Source organism: Symphalangus syndactylus, chromosome 9, assembly GCF_028878055.3.
Source record: "Symphalangus syndactylus isolate Jambi chromosome 9, NHGRI_mSymSyn1-v2.1_pri, whole genome shotgun sequence".
NCBI classification, from domain to species: domain Eukaryota; kingdom Metazoa; phylum Chordata; class Mammalia; order Primates; family Hylobatidae; genus Symphalangus; species Symphalangus syndactylus.
The window spans coordinates 31,479,095-31,503,230 of NC_072431.2; the positions used below are offsets into that span (position 1 = coordinate 31,479,095).

Sequence of the window (24,136 nt, forward strand, 5' to 3'; positions counted from 1 at the left end):
ATTGGCATACCGGGGAGGGCGGAGTTAGGTCACGAGGGTGCGCATGCGCAAACAGCACATCCGGTGTGGTCGACGGGTTTTCTAAGAGTTTGGGGCGCGCGGACCGGAGTACCTTGCGTGCAGTTATGTCGGCGTCGGTAGTTTCTGTCATTTCGCGGTTCTTAGAAGAGTACTTGAGCTCCACTCCGCAGCGTCTGAAGTTGCTGGACGCGTACCTGCTGTATATACTGCTGACCGGGGCGCTGCAGTTCGGTTACTGTCTCCTCGTGGGGACCTTCCCCTTCAACTCTTTTCTCTCGGGCTTCATCTCTTGTGTGGGGAGTTTCATCCTAGCGGGTAATGGTTCTATAAGTGATCATAATAATAATGTGTTACTTTGGTGTGCTGCTTTTGTTTTCATAGTACTCTATATCAGACCACCGCCCCTTGAAGTTATGAGAAGAGCCTGCATTGCCCTTTTTTTGGGAATGGGGAAATTGAGGCTCAGAAAGCTTAGATTGTATGCCTAATACCAAACGGCTCCGTAGGAGTTGGACTTAAATGTATAAAGAAACCACCTTCGTGCTGCTACTCCACCTGGTGATCCACTTCACTTAACATTGGTCCGGGGAAAACCCTATTCCAACTTTAACTTAGGTTTAACACAACTCTAAAATTAGTAGACTTTTCAGATGAAAAACCCAACCTTGAATCATCTCTGTCATCTTGGCCCAATCACTACCAATCTCCGGTGAAATGTTTCAATGAAAGTGCAAAGAATATAAATACTGGTGCTTTTCTTGTTGAATCATCCTTTACTTGATTTTGCCTTTTAGCTGCTACTACTTTTTTTCTTGTTGAGGAAGCTGTTATTTCACTGTCCTGAACCCAATTTTTGTTCACATAATTCTATTTTAGCCTTATTTTTCCTTTTGATTCCAGGATTTGGTAACCTTGTAGACTGCTATATTTAGCGAGAACTGTCTCCATCAGTGTTTGTCAAAATCTGACTTTTCTTGCCCAACGGGGATTCAGTGAATACTGAAAACAGGCGTGGCCTCTATCACTGGTGTCACCTGCTATGACTTTGAAAACATGCCAGCATTCATGGTTTCTTTTCAGTGTGATCATCCGTCAGGTCATCAGTTGTATTTTCAGTCCAATATGAGGCATTATGGTAAAAGCTTTGGGGATACATTAGGCACATGTTTTTTATCCTTAAAGAGTTTATGGTCTAGTTGGGGTACAGACAAAATACAGTATTGGAATTGTCTGGAGGCCTGGCACAGTGGCTGATGCCTGTAATCCCAGCATTTTGGGAGGCCGAGGTAGGCAGATCACTTGAGGTCAGGAGTTCAAGACCAGCCTGGCCAACATGGTGAAACCCCATCTCTACCGAAAATACATAAATTAGCCGGGCATGGTGGCGCACGCCTGTAATCCCAGCTACTCCGGAGGCCGAGGCAGAATCGCTTGAACCCGGGAGGTGGAGGTTGTAGTGAGCCGAGATCGTGCCATTGCACTTCAACTTGGGTGACAGAGTGAGACTCAGCCTCAAAAAAAAAAAAAAAAAGTCTGGAGACAGTGGTGCTGTGCTTAAAGTTACAGACACATAGAATGCTTTTTATACATTTGCATTGCTAGTTCTGGCACACCAGAGATACTTCTCAAAATTTAAAACAGGCCTGAGGATCTAATGACGTGTACTGAAGTTGCAGATTAGCCTTTTGATTGGATATTTAGTTACCATCTTTGACTTTTGTCCTAGATGACCAAGACCTGGTTGTCTGTGGTGGCATCCTTGTCTTCAGGATGTGTTAACCATTATCCGACCAGATACACTACCCTCTTTGCTCTAAGTATTCTCCACCACCCACCCACCACCCTGTGCCACAGTACTAAATGTTTTTATTAGCCAGCCTGGAGAAGGAACCTTGATGAGAACTTCTGATTAATTTTGTTTGATGCTTTTGTTTCCAGGTCTGGAAGGGTAGGAGCAAGGCAGGGTCTGAAAGCTGATTTTAAAAAAGATGCCTTCTCCACGTAGAAGTCACCCTGCCTTTATAAGCCTCTAGGGTTTAGAATGATTTTTCATGGATGCATTGAAGAATGTGGTTTGCTGAAGAGTGGGCATGGACTAGAGTTATAGATTATCAGTGTAATAAAGCCAGAAGGTTTTTTGAGCAAATGACTTTCGCTTATGCCAAGACCTGTTTTTGAGCTCGTTGTGGCTGAAATTGAATTGGCAGACTGGACTGCCTTTCTCCTCTCCAATGGGAACTAGGTGGCTTGTCATTGAAGAAAAACCTAGTAAAAGGGCATATTAATAATGGGGCCAATAAGGGGGATTAGGATTTCCAGATATATTAGATAACAGGTAATAGAGCTAGAGAAATGAAAGCAACTTCAGGAAAAGAAGGGATTCATGATACTTCTTAGTTGCCACAGAAGGGTATGATTTACCCTTCTTTTGACAGCATTGACTTTCCTAAATCCTGGCTCTTCTGCCATTTGTTAGCCGAGATCATCAACTGGAGACTGGTTTTAATGGGAAATCTGGACGCTTATCGTTTGTTTTGATTGTTGGCAAAGGTAGCCTTGTTCCTTTTTATGGTGCTGGGGTTTCTAACTTTCCTGTGGAGTTTCCTATTGCAAGAGAATGGAGGAGTCCAGTGAGCTGGGAGAGAGGGAAATGTAGGAGATACTGTTGAAGGATTAGGTAGTGCTGGGTGCTAGATGTTTGAATGCCAGGCCAAGGAATTTGGACTTTTTTTTTTTTTTTTTTTGAGATGGAGTTTTGCTCTTTTTTTCCCAGGCTAGAGTGCAATGGCGCGATCTCGGTTCACTGCAACCTCTGTCTCCCAGGTTTAAGCAATTCTCCTGCCTCAGCCTCCCGAGTAGCTGAGATTACAGGCATGTGCCACCACACCCGGCTAATTTTGTATTTTTAGTAGAGAAGGAGTTTCTCCATGTTGGTCAGGCTGGTCTCAAACTCCCGATCTCAGGTGATCTGCCTGCCTCTGCCTCCCAAAGTGCTGGGATTACAGGCGTGAGTCACTGCGCCTGGCCAGGAATTTGGACTTTATCCTGTAGGTAATAGTAAAGCTTCTGAGGATGCCTTTTTTTTTTTTTTTGAGATGGAGTCTCGCTCTGTCGCCCAGGCTGGAGTGCGCCATCTTGGCTCACTGCAAGCTCCGCCTCCTGGGTTCACACCATTCTCCTGCCTCAGCCTCCTGAGTAGCTGGGACTAAAGGCGCCCGCCACCACGGCCAGCTAAGTTTTTGTATTTTTAGTAGAGACAGGGTTTCATCGTGTTAGCCAGGATGGTCTTGATCTCCTGACCTCATGATTCGCCCGCCTTGGCCTCCCAAAGTGCTGGGATTACAGGCGTGAGCCACTGCACCCGGCCCTGAGGATGCTTTTTTAAAGAAAGGAAAGGAAAAAATTTAAAATTGGTGTTATCATGTAGGATGAATTGGAGGGAAATGTTCTTTAATCTTCCCTTTTTTTTTTAGCAGTCTGTTGTCTTCTGTTCCCTCTGTATGTGTTAGTTTAGCATATGCTCTTTGGAAATTGACCAGTACATTTTAAACCAATTCAGAACGCTACCAAACCTTTAAAAAACCTGTTGTTATTGGGCCTAATGGTATGAAAATGGTCTGTTTTCTTCTATTCCCTCATAGGTGAGAGACTTAACTGTGGTTTCAAGAAGGAACCAGAGGTAGAAAGTTGCCATTGAGAGATCTTTCTTTGTGTGTGTTTTGGATCATCAGAGTATAATATATTGGCTTTAAAAGGACCCCAGAGGTAGAATATTTTTCTTATTTGAGACAGATTTCAAACATCCTCAGTAGCTGACTGTTTATCTTATAGTTAGATATCTCTAGAAGAGGACATCTGTCCCGTTTTTAGAGTTATATTCCAGTGTTGGCAACCCTTTAGTTTCCTTTTTTGCCCAACTGAAAGCTGTGCTCATTTAAAGTGCTATTTAGGAGGGATAAGTAGAAAACATTAAGACTGTTCTCAAAATAAGTCTTTGGTCTTGAAACAAGTTTTAACTCATTTCCTAACTTTCATCTGTTCTGTTCTCTAATCTCTATGAGGTAATTTTGTCTTAAAAAATAGTTTTGTTTTTCCTAGTTTACAAATTCAAAACCAGTTTGAATCTGTAAGGCAAGGAGGCCTAGTCCAGAGTTTTCTGTCTCATGGGAGCTATTGGGCTGTTGTGGACTGGGGTCCAACATTTCTTTTGGAATTATCCATCAGATCTGTGGATCCTAATATTATCTCCCTTAACTGTTATCCAAGAGATTAGAAGTTTGCCACCCATGTGCCTGATAGTCTTGTTTCTAAATATCTTTCATATCATTGCTACTTTTTCATCCTCTGTTTTAGCCTTTCAATATCTCTTATGTAGACTACTGTAATCCTCCTTACTGGCCTTCCGGCCTCTGGCTTCCAGTCCATCTTCTACTGTGTTTGCAGGCTTGATTTGACTTGCAAATCTGATTGTGTCACTCCCATGTACAATTTGTGTTTCCCAAAGTAAAATTAAAAATGTTTTTTTTTTACATACAGGCTCTTTCATGATCTGGCTTCCTCGTTCTCTGCAGCTTCATCTCTTGCCTCTGCCTCCTCTATACTCTGCTTCAACAGTATTGAGCTACTTGTCATTCTCTGAGCACTCTCATGTGTCAGACTATTTGCCTTTGCTTGACTGCCTTCAAAATTCCTTCACCTTTTAGACTTCTCAGCTCAAGTGCAATTTCCTTTTTTTTTGTTATTGTTTTTAAAGAGAACAAGGTCTTGCTGTGTTGCCCAGGCTGGCCTCAAACTCCTTGGCTCAAGCAGTCCTGCCTCAGCCTCCTGAGTAGCTAGGACTGTAGGCCCACACCACTATGCTTGGCTTATTGCCCTTTGGAACCCTTCCCTGACTCTCCTGCAGGTTGCGGTCTTTCCTCTCTATTCCTTTTTCACCTTGTATGTGTGTGTGTGAGAGTGATAGGGCAGTGTGCTGTATTTGGGTGTCTGCCTTCTCTCTGGAAGGTGAGCCCTTGAGGGCAGGGGCTGTCTTCTCATCTCTCCATCCTCAGTGCTGAACACTGTATATGTTAAATGGTGAGCAGGCCTATAGTCCTGTCAGGAATACTGAGCAATGATATGCTAGGTTCTCTGCCAAGGTGCTGGGAATTCAACTGTGAAGCACACAGACGTGGCTTCTACTCTCAACAGAGTTTGTAATTAGTGGGAAATGCAGACAAGTAAATATGGATATGGTGCTGATGGAGAATTATTGGTGAGAATGGGAACACAATGTGCACCCAACCTGCCTAGTGGTCCTGCAATAACATTTCTCTTATATATTCGCCCTTCCCAAAGTAGGCTTCATAAATCACTCTATTTTTCCTCTTTTCCTTTATTCTTAGTAGATGATCTTGCTTTTATTTTTTCACTAAAAAAATAGAAGTAGATAAGAATTCCTTCATCTTTTCACCACTGAATCATAACAGATCACCTACTTTTATACCCATACTCTCTGACTTCTCATGATGGATGATGTGTCTCTTTCCTGTGAAAGCTCCGCTTGTGCAGAGGATCCAGTCTTCCCTTGCTCACTCAGGGACTCCGCTTCTGCAATTATTCCTCTGTTCTGTGTCATTAATTTCTGTTTCTCTCCTGGATCATTCCCGTCATACAAACATGTTCTAATATTGTCTATTTTAAAAAAATCTGTTTGACCACAGATAATCTTCTAGCTACCATCCCATTTCCTTTCCATCATTACAGAATTTCTTGAAAGAATAATTAATGTTCCTACTTCCTCCCTTAACTATTCATTCCTTAACCCACTGTTGGTATTGGTCTGTCCTCACTACTTCACTGAATTACTTCACTGAAACTACTCTTGCCATGTTGCAATGTTTAGCATTTACTGTAGGTATCGGCTTCTGTGTAAAAGGAAAGTTTCTTCTTGAATACAACACTCTCCTGCTTGTTCTGTCTCACCTCACTGCTTTTTCCTTTCTGCTGTGTTGTGCTGGGTGCTTCTCTGACTGTGAGCATGGTTGTAGATGCCTTCACTTTGTATTTTTTTTTTAAATAGATAAATAACACCTGTATACCTACAACTACTCCTTTATATTTTTAGTTTTGAACTGTCCCCTGAATTCCAAATTAGTAAATCCAGTTGCCAACTTGATGTCTTCACTTGATGTCTGATATGTACCTTGAACTTAACATGTCCAAGATCAAACCTGCTCATCCAGCCATCTGCCTTTTCACCAGTTAGTACGTGATGTCAATGTTGGTTGTTTTTTTTTTTTTTTTTTTTTGAGACATAGTCTCTCTCTGTCACCCAGGCTGGAGTGCAGTGGCACAATCTCGGCTCACTGCAACCTCCATCTCCCGGGTTTAAACGATTCTCCTGCCTAAGCCTCCTGAGTAGCTGGGATTACAGGCATGCTCCACCATGCCTGGCTAATTTTTGTATTTTTAGTAGAGACGAGGTTTCGCCATGTTGGCCAGGCTGGTCACGAACTCCTGACCTCAGGTGATTCACCCGCCTCGGCCTCCCAAAGTGCTGGGATTACAGGCGTGAGCCACCATGCCCGGCCGGTTGTGTTGTTAAATGAAGAAATTTAAGTTTCCTGGATCCCTTGATTTCTCTTATCTGCTGCATCTGTTTCATCAGCAAGCTCTGTCTTCTCCAAAATATAGCCTGTATGTCTTTATTTCTGTCCATTTTTACTACCATTCCCCTGAGCTCTTTGGGTCCTAAGTAATTCTTCTGCTTCTTTTTATTTTTATTTTTATTTTTTATTTTTTTGAGACAGAGTCTTGCTCTGTCACCCAGGCTGGAGTGCAGTGGCGCGTACTCGGCTCACTGCAAGCTCCGCCTCCCGGGTTCACGCCATTCTCCTGCCTCAGCCTCCCGAGTAGCTGAGACTACAGGCGCCTGCCACAACAACTGGCTATTTTTTTTTTTGTATTTTTTAGTGGAGATGGGTTTCACCATGTTAGCCAGGATGGTCTCAATCTCCTGACCTTGTGATCCGCCCGCCTCAGCTTCCCAAAGTGCAGGGATTACAGGTGTGAGCCACCATGCCCGGCCTTCTGCTTCTTTTTAACCTTGCAAACCATTATACTGTTCCACCGCTCTTATAACTGAATCCATACTCTTTTCTGAGGCTTACCATGCCCCTCAGGATTTGGCCCTTGTCCCCTTCCCCTTGATCACTATAGTCTTGTTGGTCTGTCCTTGATTTTTTTTTTTTTTTTTTTTTGGAGATGGAGTTTCGCTCTTGTTGCCCAGGCTGGAGTGCAATGGCATGATCTCGGCTCACTGCAACTTCCGCCTCCTGGGTTCAAGCGATTCTTCTGCCTCAGCCTCCCGAGTAGCTGGGATTACAGGCATGCACCACCAAGCCCGGCTAACTTTTAGTATTTTTAGTAGGGACAGGGTTTCTCCATGTTGGTCAGGCTGGTCTCGAACTCTCGACCTCCCAAAGTGCTAGGATTACAGGTGTGAGCCACCATGCCTGGCGTCTGTCCTTGTGTTTATAACATGTCAAGATTGTTCTTACTGTCTAGAATGCTCTGCCCCCAAACTTTTACATGGTTGCTTCCTTATCTTTCAAATATTGGTCTTAAATAGCAGGCTCTTAAAGAGACCTTCTGTTATGATTGAATTTAAGAAAAGCTTCCCAGTCACTCTTTATTATCCTGTTTTATTTTCTTCATAGTACATATCTCTCTCTAGCATTTCCTGGTTTATTTGTTAACTTACTGATTATATGTTTCTCTCCATAGGAGTGTAAGTTCCTTTAGAGCCAGACTGTTTTGTTCTGTGCCATATTCCTAGCACCTGAAATGATGCTTGTCATGTAGTAGATGTTTAGTAAATATTTTATGGAATAAATGGACATTTTAAGGGGATAGAGTAAATCAGAATTGCTAAAATGGAACAGACTGCTTGAAGAGGTGGTAAATTTCCATCTTTGGAAGTGCCCAGGGAGAGACTGAAGGATCATTTATAGTGGAGTATTTTGAACAGGGCTTCTTTTTTTTGCCTTTTTTGTTTCCAATGCATCTGAGAGATGTGATATCCTTATCAGTAACACAGGCTCTGGAAAGTTGATAATTCTCCATCTGGAGGTGGCTTACCAGATTCTGTAAGTGGTGAGTATACTTTGGAAAGCTTCCCACGTGATTAGTACAGCCTCCCCAAGCATGGCCACCCCCTACCACCTCTTGGGCATTGTATGCATCAAATGGGGTGTTGGTGTTTATGACCTCTGAGGTCCTTTCCAACTTTGTGGGACTCTGATTCATATGTTTTCATTGAAATAATCTGGTTACCATGATCATGATAATGATAACATCAATTTATTACCTTATCCACCTTCATGGATAATTTTTCTTTTTTTCCCTCATATTTCCTCAAAACTCAATGCCATGTTCTCTACCCCAGTGACCACTATTAATAGTTTTCTATTTCTTCAGACTTTTTTCTAGATTCTAACTGAAATGACGAGATAATTATGCATATCATTATATATAAATAAAATACTTTACTTCTTTTTTTTTTTTTGGAGACAAGGTCTCGCTTTGTTTCCCAGGCTGGAGTGCAGTGGCATGACTGTGGCTCACTGCAGCTTGCAACCTTACCTCCTGGGCTCAAGCAATCTTCCCATCTCAGCCTCCGAGTAGCTGGGGCCATAGGTGTATGCTACCACAAGTGGCTAATTAAAACATTTTTTTTGTAGAGACGGGGGTCTCCCTGTCTTTCCCAGGCTGGTCTCAAGCTCTTGGGCTCAAGTGATCCTCCCACCTTGGTTTCACAACATGTTGGGGTTACAGTTGTGAGCCACCATGCCCTGGCCAAATGAAATAAGGAATGGGCTGGGTGTGGGGGTTCATGTCTGTAATCCCTGCCCTTAGGCAAGCAGAGGCGGGAGGATTGCTGGGCAACATAGGGAGACCTTGTCTTTACCAAAAACAAACAAACAAAAAAATTAGCTAGGCATGGTGGTGCATGACTTGTCTCAGCTACTCAGGGGGCTGAGGTGGGAGGATTGTTTGAGCCCAGGAGGTTGAGGCTGCAGAGAGCCATGATTGCACCACTGCACTCCAGCCTGGGCGATGGAGTGAGACGCTGTCGCAAAAAAAAAAAAAAAAAAAAAAAAAAAAAAAAAAAGGATTGGCTTTTTTTCACTTAATAAGTCTTAGATATGTTTGCTGTCAGTGTACAGAAAATTTACCTTATTCTTTTGAATAATTGCATGGGATTTCATTGCATGTCAGTTGTATAGTTTAATCCCCTTGATGTTTAGACTATTTTAATTTTTTTTTCAACTTTACAAACATACTTTCAGAATGTCTTTGTTCTGTAAGATAAATTCTTTTGTCAAAAGGTAAAATCATTTTAAATATTAATGCATATTGCTAGTTGCTCTCCCAAATGGACGAACAAATCTGTACTTTCTACAGCAGGGGTTTACTTGGTTACCCTTGTTTCAGTCATTGTCTTTAATATTTTTAAGGGTCTGGATACCTGAAAGGATCAATGGTGCTTCCATGGTGTTTACATGTTTAAGCATAATGAAAACTGTTGCCTTGGTGACAGGCTCTAGAGAACTAGTCTGATAGTTTTCTGGCCTTTGGATTAGATTTGTTTGTTGCTTTTTCTTAGTTAATGATGGGATGATGCTAGCCTGAAGCGAGTTTAGGTTTTCTTAAGCAGTGTAATAATTTATCACAGGCATAAAGATACTTTGGAAGAGTGTAGTCTTGGAACTACCTTGTTTTTTTTTGTCAATGGTGACTGTAAGAATCTTCAAGGGCACAGAGTGTGGCAGTGGAGAGTTCTCATGAATTATCTCTTAGGTCTTCTGCCTTTTTTGAGACAAATAAGCAGCTGCTAGAACTTCGAGATCAAAGATAGTTTATCGACAACTGTGAGGTTCTCATGAATGAGCGTGCTATCTTTATAAACTCTGCTACCCATTAAATGAATATTCTATTAGAAAATAATTCACATTTTTATAACTTTTTATCATTCAGCCCAGACCCTTTGTTGTTGCCTCAAGGGCATCCCCATCTAGGTATAATTAGAAACCTTTAAATCAGCAGATAAGAGAGCTTTATGGGTTTTTTGGTTATATGTTTTTTTCTCTGAGAAAGCCTCTGGGTTTCAGTGTAACTCTGAGAAGTCATATTTTTTTTCCTTTAACAGAGTGCAAAATTTAATTGTACAACTTGATGAATTTTTAAATTTACCCATCTAACCACTATCCAGATCAAGATGCAGGACATTATCAGCACCATAGAAACCTCCTTCCATCTTCCCAGTTATCCTCTCCCTGTGAAAGATAAAAACCACTATCTTACCATAGATTGGTTTTACCAAGTTTTAAGCTTTTTGTACATGGAATCATATAGCATATACTTTTTTGTTTTGTTTTGAGACGGAGTCCCCCTTGCGCAGGCTGGAGTGCAGTGGTGCAATCTCGGCTCACTGCAACCTCCACTTCCTGAGTTTAAGCAAATTCTCCTGCCTCAGCCTCCTGAGTAGCTGGGATTACAGGTGTGTGCCACCATGCCCAGCTAATTTCTGTAGTTTTTATTAAGGATGGGGTTTCACCATGTTGGCCAGGCTGGTCTTGAACTCCTGACCTCAGGTGATCCGCCCACCTTGGCCTCCCAAAGCGCTGGGATTACAGGAGTGAGCCACTGTGCCTGGCCCTTGTTTTATTTTTTTATTTTTTTATTTTTTAGATGGAGTTTCACTCTTATTGCCCAGGCTGGAGTGCAATGGCACAATTGCACCTCCACCCCAACATGTTGGGGTTACAGTTCGAGTAAAACCTCCACCTCTCGAGTTCAAGCAATTCTCCTGCCTCATTGCCTCAGCTTCCCAAGCAGCTGGGATCACAGACATGTGCCACCATGCCTGGCTAATTTTGTATTTTTAGTAGAGAAGGGGTTTCTCCATGTTGGTCAGGCTGGTCTTGAACTCCTGACCTCAGGTGATCCGCCCGCCTTGGCCTCCCAAAGTGCTGGGATTACAGGCGTGAGCCACTGCGCCCGGCCTTTTTTTTTTTAAAAAATCAAGATAAAACGACAAAATTTTACCATTTTAATCATTTTTAAGTGTATAGTTCTGTGGCATTAAGTACATGTACATTGCTGTAAAATCATCATCACTATCCATATCCAGAACTTTTTTGTCTTCCGCAACTGAAATTCAGTTCCCATTAAACAGTAACTCTTCATCCTCCTCTCTGTCAGTCCCTGGCATCTACCATTCCACTTTCTGTTTCTAGGAGTTTGACTACTCTTGATGTCATATAAGTGAAACCACATGGTATTTGTCCCTTTGTGATGGCTTATGTCACTTAAAATAATGCCCTCAAGATTCAGCCATGTTGTAGCTGGTATCAGAATTTCCTTCCTTTTAAGGCTGAGTATTCCATTGTATGTATACATCACACTTTGCTTATCCATTCTTCTGCTGACACTTGAGTTGCTCTCACCTTTTGGCTATTGTGACTAATGCTGCTATGAACATGGGTATGCAAATATTGCTTGAGAGCCTGGTTCCACCCCAGAGCCTCCCAACCTCCCAGATGGAGTTTCCCTCTTGTCACCTAGGCTGGAGTGCGACGGAGTGATGTCGGCTCACTGCAGCCTCCACCTCCTGGGTTCAAGCAATTCTCCTGCCTCAGCTTCCCGAGTAGCTGGGATTACAGGCGCCTGCCACCACGCCTAGCTAATTTTTGTATTTTTAGTAGAGACGGGGTTTCACCATGTTGGCCAGGCTGGTCTCGAATTCCTGACGTCAGGTGATCTGCCTGGTTCAGCCTCCCAAAGTGCTGGGACTGCAGGTGTGAACCACTGTGCCTGGCCGAGATCCTGCTTTCACTTCTTTTGGCTATGTACCCAGAAGTGGAATTGCTGGATTATATGATATGGCAATTCTGTTTTTAATTTTTTTGAGGAAACGCCATACTGTTTTTCACAGTGGCTACCCCATTTAATTTTCCCACTCATTAGTGCACAGGGGTTTCAGTTTCTCTGCATTTTTGCCAACTCTTGTTTTTTTAATGCTAGACATCCTAATAGCTGTGAGGTGATATCTCATTGTAATTTTTATTTGTATTGCCCTAGTGATTAGTGATGTTGAGCATCTTTTCATGTGCTTGTTGGCCATTCCTATATCTTCTTTGGGGAAATGTCTATTCAAGTCCTTTGCCCATTTTAAAATCTGGTTATTATTTTGTTGTTAATTGCATTGTAGGGGGACTTTAATATACTCTGATATTAACCCTTTATCAGATATGTGATTTGCAAATATTTTTCCCCATTCCGTAGGTTGCCTTTTCACTATTGTGCCCTTTATTGTACCTTTATCTTGCACAGAAGTTTTAAATTTTGACATAGTCCAATTTATTTTTATTTTTGTTGACTGTACTTTTGGTGTCATATCCAATAAATCATTGCTAAAGCCAATGCCATAAAACTTTTGCTCTGTTTTCTTCTAAGAGTTTTTTAGTTTTTGGTGTTACATTTAGGTCTTTGATCCATTTCGAGTTAATTTTTGTAGTATATGGTATAAGGTAAGGGTCCAGCTTCATTCTTTTGTCTGTGGATATCCAGTTTTCCCAGCATCATTGGTTGAGAAGACTGTTGTTTCCCCATTGAGTGACTTTGTCACTTTGGTCGAAAATCATTTGATTTTGTATACGAGGGTTTTTGTGCATTTCTTAAAAAACAAAGTAATTAAATTGATTCATTTTTTAACTGTAGTAAATGTATTTTTAAAATAAACTTATAATGGAAAGCCTGAATCATTATCCATAAATAGAAAGTCACACTAAAAATACCATGGAGCTGGGCAGATGTGTTCACCTGTGCCTGTGGTCCCAGCTGCTCAGGAGGCTGAGGTGGGAGGATTGCTTGGGTTCCAGTCCAGCCTGGGCAGCATAACCAGACCCTGTCTCCTGCCGAGTTCTCAGTGGCTCCGTGTGGCTGCATCCCAGAATATTCCTCATCTAATTGAGGGGGTACATTTGTTCCCCCAACATACGCACTTAGGCTCTGCCCTGTGGTCTGTGTGTGGAAGCTGGGCTTTTCTGTCTTTGGCTTCCTCTGGGTACCTGCTGGGTTCCAGCTGGTTTGGCCAGCCAGTGTGTATTTTTTAAGTTTTGGCTGGGCGCGGTGGCTCACGCCTGTAATCCCAGCACTTGGGGAAGCCAAGGCGGGTGGATCACAAGGTCAGGAGTTCGAGACCAGCCTGGTCAGCATGGTGAAACCCCGTCTCTACTAAAAATACAAAAAATTAGCTGGGCATGGTGGCGCATGCCTGTAGTCCCAGCTACTTGGGAAGCTGAGGCAGGAGAATTGCTTGAATCTGGCAGGTGGAGATTGCAGTGAGCTGAGATCGTGCTCCTGCATTCCAGCCTGGGCAACAGAGCAAGACTCTGTCCCCGACTCCTCAAAAAATAAATAAAGTTTTGATTGTGTTGCCCAACTTACTTGTGCAATTCATCCATTTTTGTGTATAGCAGACGTTCTTTTTCACTGCCATATAATATTCTGTTGTTTGCATATGCCATAATTTATCCATTTTACTGTTGATAGACATTAGATTGTTTCCAGTTTGGGGCTATCTGGGTATCATTTCTGTGTATGCCCTTTGATGTATATATGCATTCATTTCTGTTAGAGTAGAATTGTTGGGTCCTCGGGTATGTCTGTGTTCATTAGCAGTCATATTTATTTTATACTTCCATATAATCATTTTTTGTGTGTTTTGCTTCTTGTGCAGTTTGCCTGAGAATACAGATCAACCCACAGAACAAAGCGGACTTCCAAGGCATCTCCCCAGAGCGAGCCTTTGCTGATTTTCTCTTTGCCAGCACCATCCTGCACCTTGTTGTCATGAACTTTGTTGGCTGAATCATTCCCATTTACTTAATTGAGGAGTAGGAGACCAAAAGAATGTAAGTGTGATCATAGTCCTTGTCCTGTAATGTTGATTTTAGGAGGAGAAATTGGGTGGGACTGGTTTTGATCATGGTGGCCAGGCTCCCATACTGCTATTGACATTTGCAGAATTTTCCATTGGTCTGCAAAGTATGCATTAATATCATCATAATTCATCAGTGCTACCACTCTTGGTCATTGCCTTGTCTTACTGTTCTTCAAATCATTAAGATAACAGAAAATTAGTGTTTGTAGCTCGTACAATAATTTCTGTACCAATAACTCCATGAAAATAACTCGGAGATTTTGGAAGAGACATAAATGGTAGGTTTTGCCTTTAGATTTGTTAGTTAATTTTTTTCTGATTTTGATCTCAGATGACTTTAAATGCTGGACCATTGTTTTCATAGCACTTAAATTTGATAGCATCGAGTGTATGTTGAATGAGTGACTGTGTGCATTTGCTAATATGTGCCTTAAAGTAGAAATAAATGGGGAAATTGGGTTAACCTGGGAGAAGACTTTAAAATATAAGATGGGATGCTGCTTGGTTCATTTGCCATTTTCCCTTTTTTAGCAGTAGAGTTCTTTCTCCCTTCTCCCAGACAAACTCTTACAAAAAGAATCTTGGTATATAAAGCAGAAGTAGAATTGGAGTTTTTTTTGGTGGACAGAAATTGAAAAGCCCTCTCTGCTTAGCCTTCCTCATGTATGGTATGCCCTCCCCTGCATCCCTCCCTCCCAAGCAGAGTTCTAAAGCTTTAATAAATATATGGCTGTTTTCCATACCATATATCAACACTGTTACTTTATATATGAGACAACAGAGGCCTAGAACAATCCATTGGCCTTCCCTGGCCACATAGTTAAGTGTTTGCAGTGAACTGCCCTAGTCTAGTGGTGTTCTTGGCCCCGTACTCCTTCCGGTATCCCACATAGCTTACTGATGAATGCATGCAATCTTTGCCTTTGCATTGCAAAATGTAATGTTCTGGGTGGTAGAGAAAAGAGAACCTTAGGAGATCTCATCCTATTTGGGGGAAGGATATCCTAGGACCAACCTCTTCCTGTCACCACTTGGAAAGCTGTCATTTTTGTACTAATCAGTAGAAATCTAGTACAAGAATTAGAGCATCTATGTGCAAAGTGGATGCAATAATGTGACAGTGACTATACTTCATTTTCTGACATGAATTAGTCATTTACTTATAATATGCTATATAAATCCTTCCTTTGATACTGCCTCAAAAACAGTTCTGTTAGTTCAGGTAAGGTATCATTTTGGTAGTGGTAAGTTGACAGAGAGGTTTATTTCAGTGAAAATTTTTTTTTTTGAGACAGAGTCTCGCTCTGTTGCCCAGGCTGGAGTGCAGTGTTGTGATCTTGGCTCACTGCAGACTCCGCCTCCCGAGTTCAGGCCATTCTCCTGCCTCAGCCTCCTGAGTGGCTGGGACTACAGGTGCCCGCCACCACGCCTGGCTAATTTTTTGTATTTTTAGTAGAGATGGAGTTTCACCGTGTTAGCCAGGATGATCTTGATCTCCTGACCTCGTGATCCGCCCACCTTTGCATCCCAACAGTGAAAAACTTAAGAACCACTTTGTTCTGTTACTTTAATACAATTCAACTCCTTAGAGACCTGATTAAGACTTGAGTTGTCCTCTTCCTCCCTTCCTCCCTCTTCTTCTATGTGCCAGCCAATGTCTTGTTGTTGGGAATATGAACAATATTGTTGGCTGGGCGTGATGGTTCATGCCTATAATCCCAGCACTTTGGGAAGCCGAGGTGGGTGGATTGCTTGAGCTCAAGAATTTGAGACCAGCCTGGGCAACATAGCAAGACCTTATCTCAATTAAAAAAAAAAAAAAAACCCAAAACTGTGGCTTCTGCCTTCAAGGCATGTACAGTCTAGCAGGGGAGAATACGTAAACATAACGGTTAAAATACAGCCCAGTTAGGGCCCCGCTAAAGGTTTGAACAAAGTGCTGCGAAAATCCAGAGAAGAGAGCAGCTGTACCATCCGGGAGCAGGGACAGCAGATGAGTTATTTGACCAATGGATAACAGCTGTTGCCAGTTACAGTGAACTGTTACCAGTGGATAACCTTGAATGCAGGTAGAAAACTGACCCACCAGTGTTGACCTTCTCACGCTTGCAAGTATGAGTAACCCTTGGGCTTCCTGATAGAGCCTTCTGGAATGGTCATGTCTTCTGATTGCTTACTCTAGATTTCTGAAGTTCTTTTTTTCTAAATGAGTCATAGTGTGTACTTAGAAAGAGGACAGAGCAAACATTTCAAGGATGTTTTCTAGGCTCAGGGAGATACCAAATCATGGAAAATTATTTCTTAGGGCTGTCATGATTGGAGGAGGACTCTACTGCAGAGAGCTTAGTATTTCAAAATTATGACAAAAGCAGAGACAAAAAGGCAGTCTCAGCAGAAACTGTGTACTGCAGACCATATTAACAACCTAGGACCACCTGCTCAGCTGGGAATTATGGGCCCAAAGCATAGCAAAATCCTCAATCCCAGATTGCAGTGTTAAATCATTCTATGGAGAGAATGTTCATAGAAAAATCCTTCTCTCTGGGGGATTGCCCAGATTGTTTTTCATAGAGATCCTTCATTTGACATATACTATACTGTCCTGCTCTCAGTTTTTAAAAATATACATTTATTTGCTCCTTTTATGTGCTTCTAATTCAGCTATATGTGCAGTGTGCCACAGCACTTTAAAAATAGTTCCAAGTAAATTCTCAATATTTATACCAGCTCAGAAGGTAGAACAAAACACATTGAATGTCTTTATATTTTCCAAATAAGTTGAGTTTGATATTAAAAAAAAATCTGTAATACAGCTGATCTTACATGAATTTGGGGGTGACAAACTCTGAACTACTCTGAAAGAGGCAGATCAGAAGAAAATGGCATTGGGTTAAAAAAAAAATAATTCAAGGGGAAGTAAGGAAGTTAACAGATAATGAGTGCTCAGTGTTTGCTATGCTTTAAGTACTTCTTGTTCTATATCATTTTATTTTCAGAATAATTTCACGAAGATAGGCTTGCCGTTCTCATTTACAGATGAGGAACTGAAGTTGAGAGAGCCTGGCTAGGTTGGCTGAGCACGGTGGCTCACGCCTGTAATCCCAGCACTTTGGGAGGCCGAGGCGGGTGGATCACCTGAGGTCAGGAGTTCGAGACCAGCCTGGCCAACATGGTGAAACCTCGTCTCTACTAAAAAGACAAAAATTAGCTGGGCATGGTGGCCGGTACCTGTAATCCCAGCTACTCGGGAGGCTGAGGCAGGAGAATCGCTTGAACCCATGAGGCAGAGGTTGCAGTGAGCCCAAATTGTGCCATTGCACTCCAGCCTGGCCAGAGTAAGATTCTGTTTTCTTAAAAAAAAAAAAAAAAAGAGCCCCTTGCTAGAAATCTTATAACTAATGTATCTATCCAGGTGATCAAGAAAGACTCAATATTTTTTATTTTTTAGACTATACAAATGAAAATACAAAAGCAAAAATGCTCCCAGTAAGCTTCTGACCCCCAGAAATCCATGTACACCTGAAATGATGATCAGTTTTTGGTGTGTAGGTGGCGGCATATTTTTGAATGAATGCATGAAAGAAAGAAGCTCAGTGGATTTCAGTATTTAAAAATTTATATACTTTAGTTTTTTCCATGTTTGTTTTTCTGTGTTTCTTTGTGAAATTCTTTTTTCTTTTTTTTTTTTTTTTTTTTGAGACAGAGTCTTACTCTCTTGCCCAGGCTAGAGTGCAGTGGTGCAGTCTTGGCTCACTGCAACCCTGCCTCCCGGGTTCAAGCAATTCTCCTGCCTCAGCCTCCCCGACTAGCTGGGACTACAGGCACTTGCCATCACCCCCGGCTAGTTTTTGTATTTTTAGTAGAGATGGGGTTTCACTATGTTGTCCAGGCTGGTCTCGAACTCCTGACCTCGTTATCCACCCGCCTTGGCCTCCCAAAGTGCTGGGATTACAGGCATGAGCCACTGCACCTGGCCTGTGAAATTCTTTTTAAAAAAAAAAAAAAAAAAAACTCAGTCCGTCTCAGGTGTTCTGAAGGGTAATGAGGAAAAGAAGGACAGAACTGTATTGGATCACAGTTTGAGAATTAAAGTTCCTGATGAATTGGGCCCTGGATCAGAAGGAAGGGTGAACTGGGCCCAAAGGGACAAAACGTTGCTTGAAAATGTGCTCAACTCCCAGGGAGATAGTTGCCAAATGCCTGTGCCTTGTTAGCATTGTTCTGTTTTTATAGTGGAGACCATTCTCCCACAAGTCTTAAAAAATTCAGTGTTTGATCCTAGCTGGAACAAGGGGTCTACATGGTTGGGCAGAACATTTTAAACTCTGACTGGCAGCACTGTTTACAAACATGCAATTGTGTTGGCTTTTCGAATTCAGTTAAAGTATAGTAATCTAGAAAATTACCTCTGGAAGGGGATCTTGATGTTATTCTGTGGGCTTTGCTGCCACCTGGTGGATTGTATGTTTCCTGTGTTGAGAGACTACTACAACACATAAGAGGAGTTGAGTTTGGGGGAAGAAGCTACTGATACCTGTGTTATAAAACCTAGTTTCTTTCCAGTCATTGGGGGGCAGCAGAGGTCCAGGTGGGTTTAGATGCTGGGTTGGGGGTTGCTTTACATTCTGGCCAGAAGTGGGCAATGTCGAGTTAGGAACAAAAGGGCATAGAACCCTAAAGTGGCCGTAGATTTTGTTGTGTGGAGGAAGACCAAGACTGTGCACATAGACCCTCAGGTTTCCCGTTTGTTTTCTTTTTTTCACCTCCTCAGTTTGAGAGCTTCCTTTTTTGGTTTGTTCTACGTCTTTTATTCTCAATGGTGACCTCCCACTGGCAATACTCTTTAATTTTTTGTTGGTGGGGGGGCCCATTTAGTTTTTATTTCATTTTCTCTTTGATATTTCCACGTTATATTGAATTAGGTCTGGCCACCAAATAAGCTCTCTCAAAGGGAACTGTCCTAAATTTGTAGGAAATCTTCTGAGGTAGTCACATCATAACTTTTTTCAACTCATTTTTCTCTGTTTAGATGGTGAGATTAATTATATATTTTTTTATGTGCTGGGGTCTTGCTACGTTGCCCAAGCTGGGAACTCCCTGGGGTCAAGTGATCCTCCTGCCTGAGGCTCCTGTGTAGCTGGACCTACAGGTGTGTCACAGTGCCTGGCTCTGAGATTAGTTCTTTACCTTTCATTCTTAAAACTTTGAATCTACTTATTTTATTTGCTAAAAAGTGCTAATTGATGACTCTACTTGTTTATTGAACTCTATTTTATATGTGGTCTATTTAAGGCTACCAAAGAAGAAAAGAATATCGAAATAGATTTGTATTTATGAATTTCATTGCTGCCCTAACTCACTGCCTTATTTTCTCCGTCCTCCCAGCTTGGATGACTCCTATTCCAAGTCATTCCCACCCCTCAGGTTGCATAGGAGCCTCTTCTCTGAGCCCTTACTCTACTGCATTCCTCCAGTGCTGCACTTATCACATTGTTATGAAACTATTCATTCACTTTCTTCTCTCTCCCACTGGACTCAATTGTGAACAGTAACAGTGTGTGTTTGTTGAATGAGTGTATGAATGAATAAACTTTTTTTTTTTGAGGTGGAGTCTCACTTTGTTGCCCAGGCTGTAGTGTAGTGGCGTGATCTTGGCTCACTGCAACCTCCGCCTCCCGGGTTCAAGCAATTCTCCTGCCTCAGCCTCCCGAGTAGCTGGGACTACAAGTGTATGCTACCATGCCTGGCTAATTTTTGTATTTTTAGGACAGACGTGGTTTCACCATGTTGGCCAGTATGGTCTCGATCTCTTGACTTTGTGATCCACCTGCCTTAGCCTCCCAAAGTGCTGGAATTACAGGCATGAGCCACTGTGTCCTGCCAAATAAACGATTTTCAACTGCAAGAAAAAGTTATGTTATTAAGTTACTTGGAGCTAAAACATGGAAAGTGCTACGAAAGAAAAAAAAGCCAAGGCAAAGATTCATAGGAGAGGCTGTGGGATGGGGAAGAGCATGAGACAAGAAGTCAGAGGAGGGGCTGGTGCGGTGGCTTAGGCCTGTAATCCCAGCACTTGGGGAGGCCAAGGTGGGAGGATCGCTTGAGCCCAGGAGTTTGAGACCAGCATGGGCCATATAGCAAGACCTTGTCTCTGCCAAAACTCAAAAGAATTAGAGGGGCGTGGTGGCGTGTGCCTGTGGTCCCAGCTACTCAGAAGGCTGAGGTGGAAGGATTGCTTGAGCGTGGGAGGTCGAGGCTGCAGTGAATTGTGATCATGCCACTTGCACTCCAGCCTGAGTGGACAGTGAGACCCTGTCTCAAAAAAAAAAAAAAAAAATCAGAAGACTTGTAGGCTTTGCTCTGTTAACTAGTTGAATGGACAAATAAACTTACCTCTGAGCCTCAGTTTCTCTGTCTGCATTGTGAGAGGATTGGCCTGGATGTTCATCAGAGTCTCTTGCCACTGTTAATGCCTCTCGGCATAATTCTTGCTGGTTCTTTTGTGTTTGAGGAGGATTGTACTGTTTTTGTGGATCCTCAGTTGGGCTTTGCTTTCTGTTTTCTCCTTAATTGTTGCTTTTTATTCATATTTTCAGATTCCCATTATCCATTTATAGAAGGTAGAAAGTTAAATGTGATTATAACAAGATGCACATATTTGTATGAAGCCTTTTACAAAAATAAACATTTGTAAAATGTCTTACAGTTCCCACATTAACAGGCTTGTAGGATTCACATACATTCCATACATACTTTTACATACATCAGCTCATGTGATCCTTCCTACCCAGTGATGTGGAGATGGATGAATAGTAGTATTCCTATTTTACACTTGAGGTAATTACACCTTGGTGAAACTTCAGTTGATGTATCCAGGCCCTGCAACTAGTGAGTGACTGAGGGGGAACTGGATAACAGACATTTGGACTCTAAACCTTTATATTCCTTCCTTTATGTTTAGGACTTTCAGATGATGGCTTTATATATATGTCATGTTAGAGGGTTTTCATTAAAAATACTAAACTTGCTTTTCTTTTTAAGAAATTTTTATTTATTTTAAATATTCATCAGAGCCGTCAGACTGGATGCTTTTCTTTTTTAAATGGGAAAAATTTGGGAGAGATTGATAGGAAAGGATGAAGGCCGGCTATCTCAAATGTTTCTGCATAGTTGGCCGTACTTAATATGGTCCAGGAGAAATGGAGGAGAATGCAGGTCAGGAGACCTGACTTCGGCTAGTGAGGGTGATCCTGGACCAGCACTGTCCAATAGAGCTTTCTGCAGTGGGGAAACATTCAGGGTCTGCACCGCCCGTTATGGTAACCACTAGCCACATGTGGTTATTGAACATTTGAAATGTGGCTAACAGACTGAAGAACTGAATTTTTAATTTAACTTTGACTAAGTTTAAATAGTCACCTGTGTTTAGTGGCTGTGGTGTTGGACAGCACAGCTCTGGACAAATTTGTCAACACTATCAATTTACAGTTTTCTCATCTCTGTAATGAAAGGATTAAAGAAGCTGATCTCTAAAGCTCCTTTCATTTTTTAGAATATACAGTCTGTGCCTTCTAAAAGTGGTGATTCAAATTGAGCTGTAAACCTAGAATTTCTGCAGAATGGCCTTTGATTCACATTGTTTCTAATTTCAGTTTTAATTGAGTGACTAGAATCCAGGATGAGATGAATTTGAAGGAAAATCAGTATTGAACATATCTGCCCAGTGCCAGTGTCTGAATAGAGATATTGCTGGAGAAGAATACAGATTCCAGATAGAAATGACCCTGGCTGGCATTATCTTTTCTATCGCTACAGAGTCATTTTTAACAGTTCTTTGTGTTATGCCTGGCTTTCTTTTAAGATGATTAGAACAAACTGATTAAATGGCACTGTCTTCTGCCCAGGTGAAATAGACTGAAGTCACGCTAACTTTTCTCAGTAGGTGTCTTCCATTTTGCATGTCTTGATATCAGGGGAGGAGATTTTATTAGTCAGTTTCCTGAAACCTTTATGCCCTGGTTAACAGTTGAAACCGTTCTTCTTAGCTGTTGAATAGTCAATTGTGTGAGCTAACATTTCAAAGAATCCTAGAACCTCTGCTTTTAGAATAGTGTCTGGTAAATAGATCTGCTTTAAAAGAGGGGAAGCAGATCTTTGTAAATAGGATTTTCTGAAAACCACTATCAAAGAGACTTACACTCATGAGTCAATTTTTGCTTTTCACGTGGACTGGCCTTAGCATCTTAGATTTCAATGTTTTAATATAATAAAATCTTGAAACTTTGATTTTGTACTAAACTAGGATTTCTTTTATATTTCTAAAACTGTCAAGGCTTTGTTCACTGAAAATGGCATTATGCTCTAGTCCTCTCTCACCTTGGCCATTAGAACTGTAATGTAGCCAGGCATAGTGGCCTGTGATCCCAGCACTTTGGGAGGCTGGGGCAGGCGGATCACCTGAGGTCAGAAGTTCGAGACCAGCCTGACCAACATGGTGAAACCCCATCTCTACTAAAAATGCAAAAATTAGCTGGGCATGGTGGCGCACGCCTGTAATCCCACCTACTCAGCAGGCTGAAGCAGGAGAATCGCCTGAACCCGGGAGGTGGAGGTTGCGGTGAGCCGAGATCACGCCACTGCACTCCAGCCTGGACAACAAGTGCAAAACTCTGTCTTGAAAAAAAAAAAAAGCTGTAATGTTATGTTAGTTTATAGTCTATTGCCAGAGAGTTTGTTTTAAGAAATTTGATGGAATGAATAGGTGAGTCTGAATAGGTCTGTTTGGTTTTGTTTGGCACTATGAACACCTTTTGCTTCCTGTTACTGCTGTTTCTTTTATACATTTCTTATAATACCACTGATTCAGGAATGTTCTGCAATTATGTAGCATTTCTGTAAATACCATTGTTAGTGAAATGAAAGCATTCTGGCTGAAAGTCCAAAATCTCTCCTTTAAGCTCTGTTGCCAGAATCTCCAGGTTACTTACTTGACCCAATATACCAAATAAGGTAGTGCCCTTTTTCCTCCTGGGGCAGCCCGGTTCTTCTGAAAGGTAGTATTTCCCAGCCTTTTTTGAGTCATGGTACACATAGGAGATTGCAGTATTTTTATGGCACACTGGGAAAATCAGTTGCTTATAGCTGGAGACATTGGAGCCCCTAGGGCTGGAGGTCACTTTCTGACCAGACCCGTGCTGGAGTCCAGTAGGTGGGAGGCTGTGCTTTGAGGGACTAAAGGAAGCCTGTATCTTGTGGTGAGGGTTCCACCTCACAGCTTACAGATCTCAGTTCCATTTGGCTCTAGCAGCAATGCAGCCAATTCTGTTGGGGTTACTCTTTCTTCACCTTTTTCTTGCCAAAAATAAACTTATCTTTAAATGAAAACTAAATTATTTTTTGTATTTTGGTTCTTTGTTATAGCTGAGATTGGGAATTTTTCTTTCTTTCTTGAATCCTTACTTCCCTACCCTGCCTCCCCGCTAATGGAAATCTGTGCTTTATAAGCGTTTTAGATTCCAGAAAGCTCTTTAGGTTAAACTACAACCCTCTCACCTCAAAGAATTTGTGGGCCAGAGAAGTCAGAGTGACTTACGTGAAGTCATGTGGCTAATTAATGGTAGAGCTGGAGTTGGAACACATGTCTCCCAGTTCCTAGTTGGTTTTGCCTTGGTGTGCTTGAAATTCAGTTTTGAACATTAATTTTTCTGGATACTACTCCCATAAAATGTTCTGTGAAAAATACTTGCTTCTTTCTCGTTTTTCTCGCCTGGTTTAAATATTGTCCTGAGTGTGGGAACCCCATAACTGTCTCGTGGGTTAGAATTTAGGTAGAAGGATTTGGGGCCCTGTCTCTAGTGTCATAAGACATTTAACCTTGCTGCTTTTTTCTTCTAGGTTCACTTTTTGAATTTCCTGGATAAGAGTTCTGGAGATGGCAGCTTGTTGGACACATGGATTTTCTTCAGATTTGCACTTACTGCTAGTTCTGCTTTTTATGCAGGAGAAAAGCCCAGAGTTCACTCTGTGTCAGAACAACTTTCTAACAAACATTTATTAATCCAACCTCTGCCTTTCATTAAATGTAACCTTTTGCCATCCAAATTAAAGAACTCCATGCCACTCCTC

General features: G+C 41.8%; 1 protein-coding gene across 1 annotated transcript; it reads left to right on the plus strand.

The window, feature by feature from the left end:
* The first annotated feature begins 11 nt into the window (after nt 1-11).
* On the plus strand, nt 12-24,136 carry DAD1 (defender against cell death 1). Its single transcript, XM_055291886.2, has 3 exons — nt 12-336; nt 13,808-13,982; nt 23,906-24,136. Exons 1-2 carry the CDS (start codon nt 126-128, stop codon nt 13,936-13,938), a joined length of 342 nt encoding a protein of 113 aa, XP_055147861.1. The 5' UTR covers nt 12-125; the 3' UTR covers nt 13,939-13,982; nt 23,906-24,136.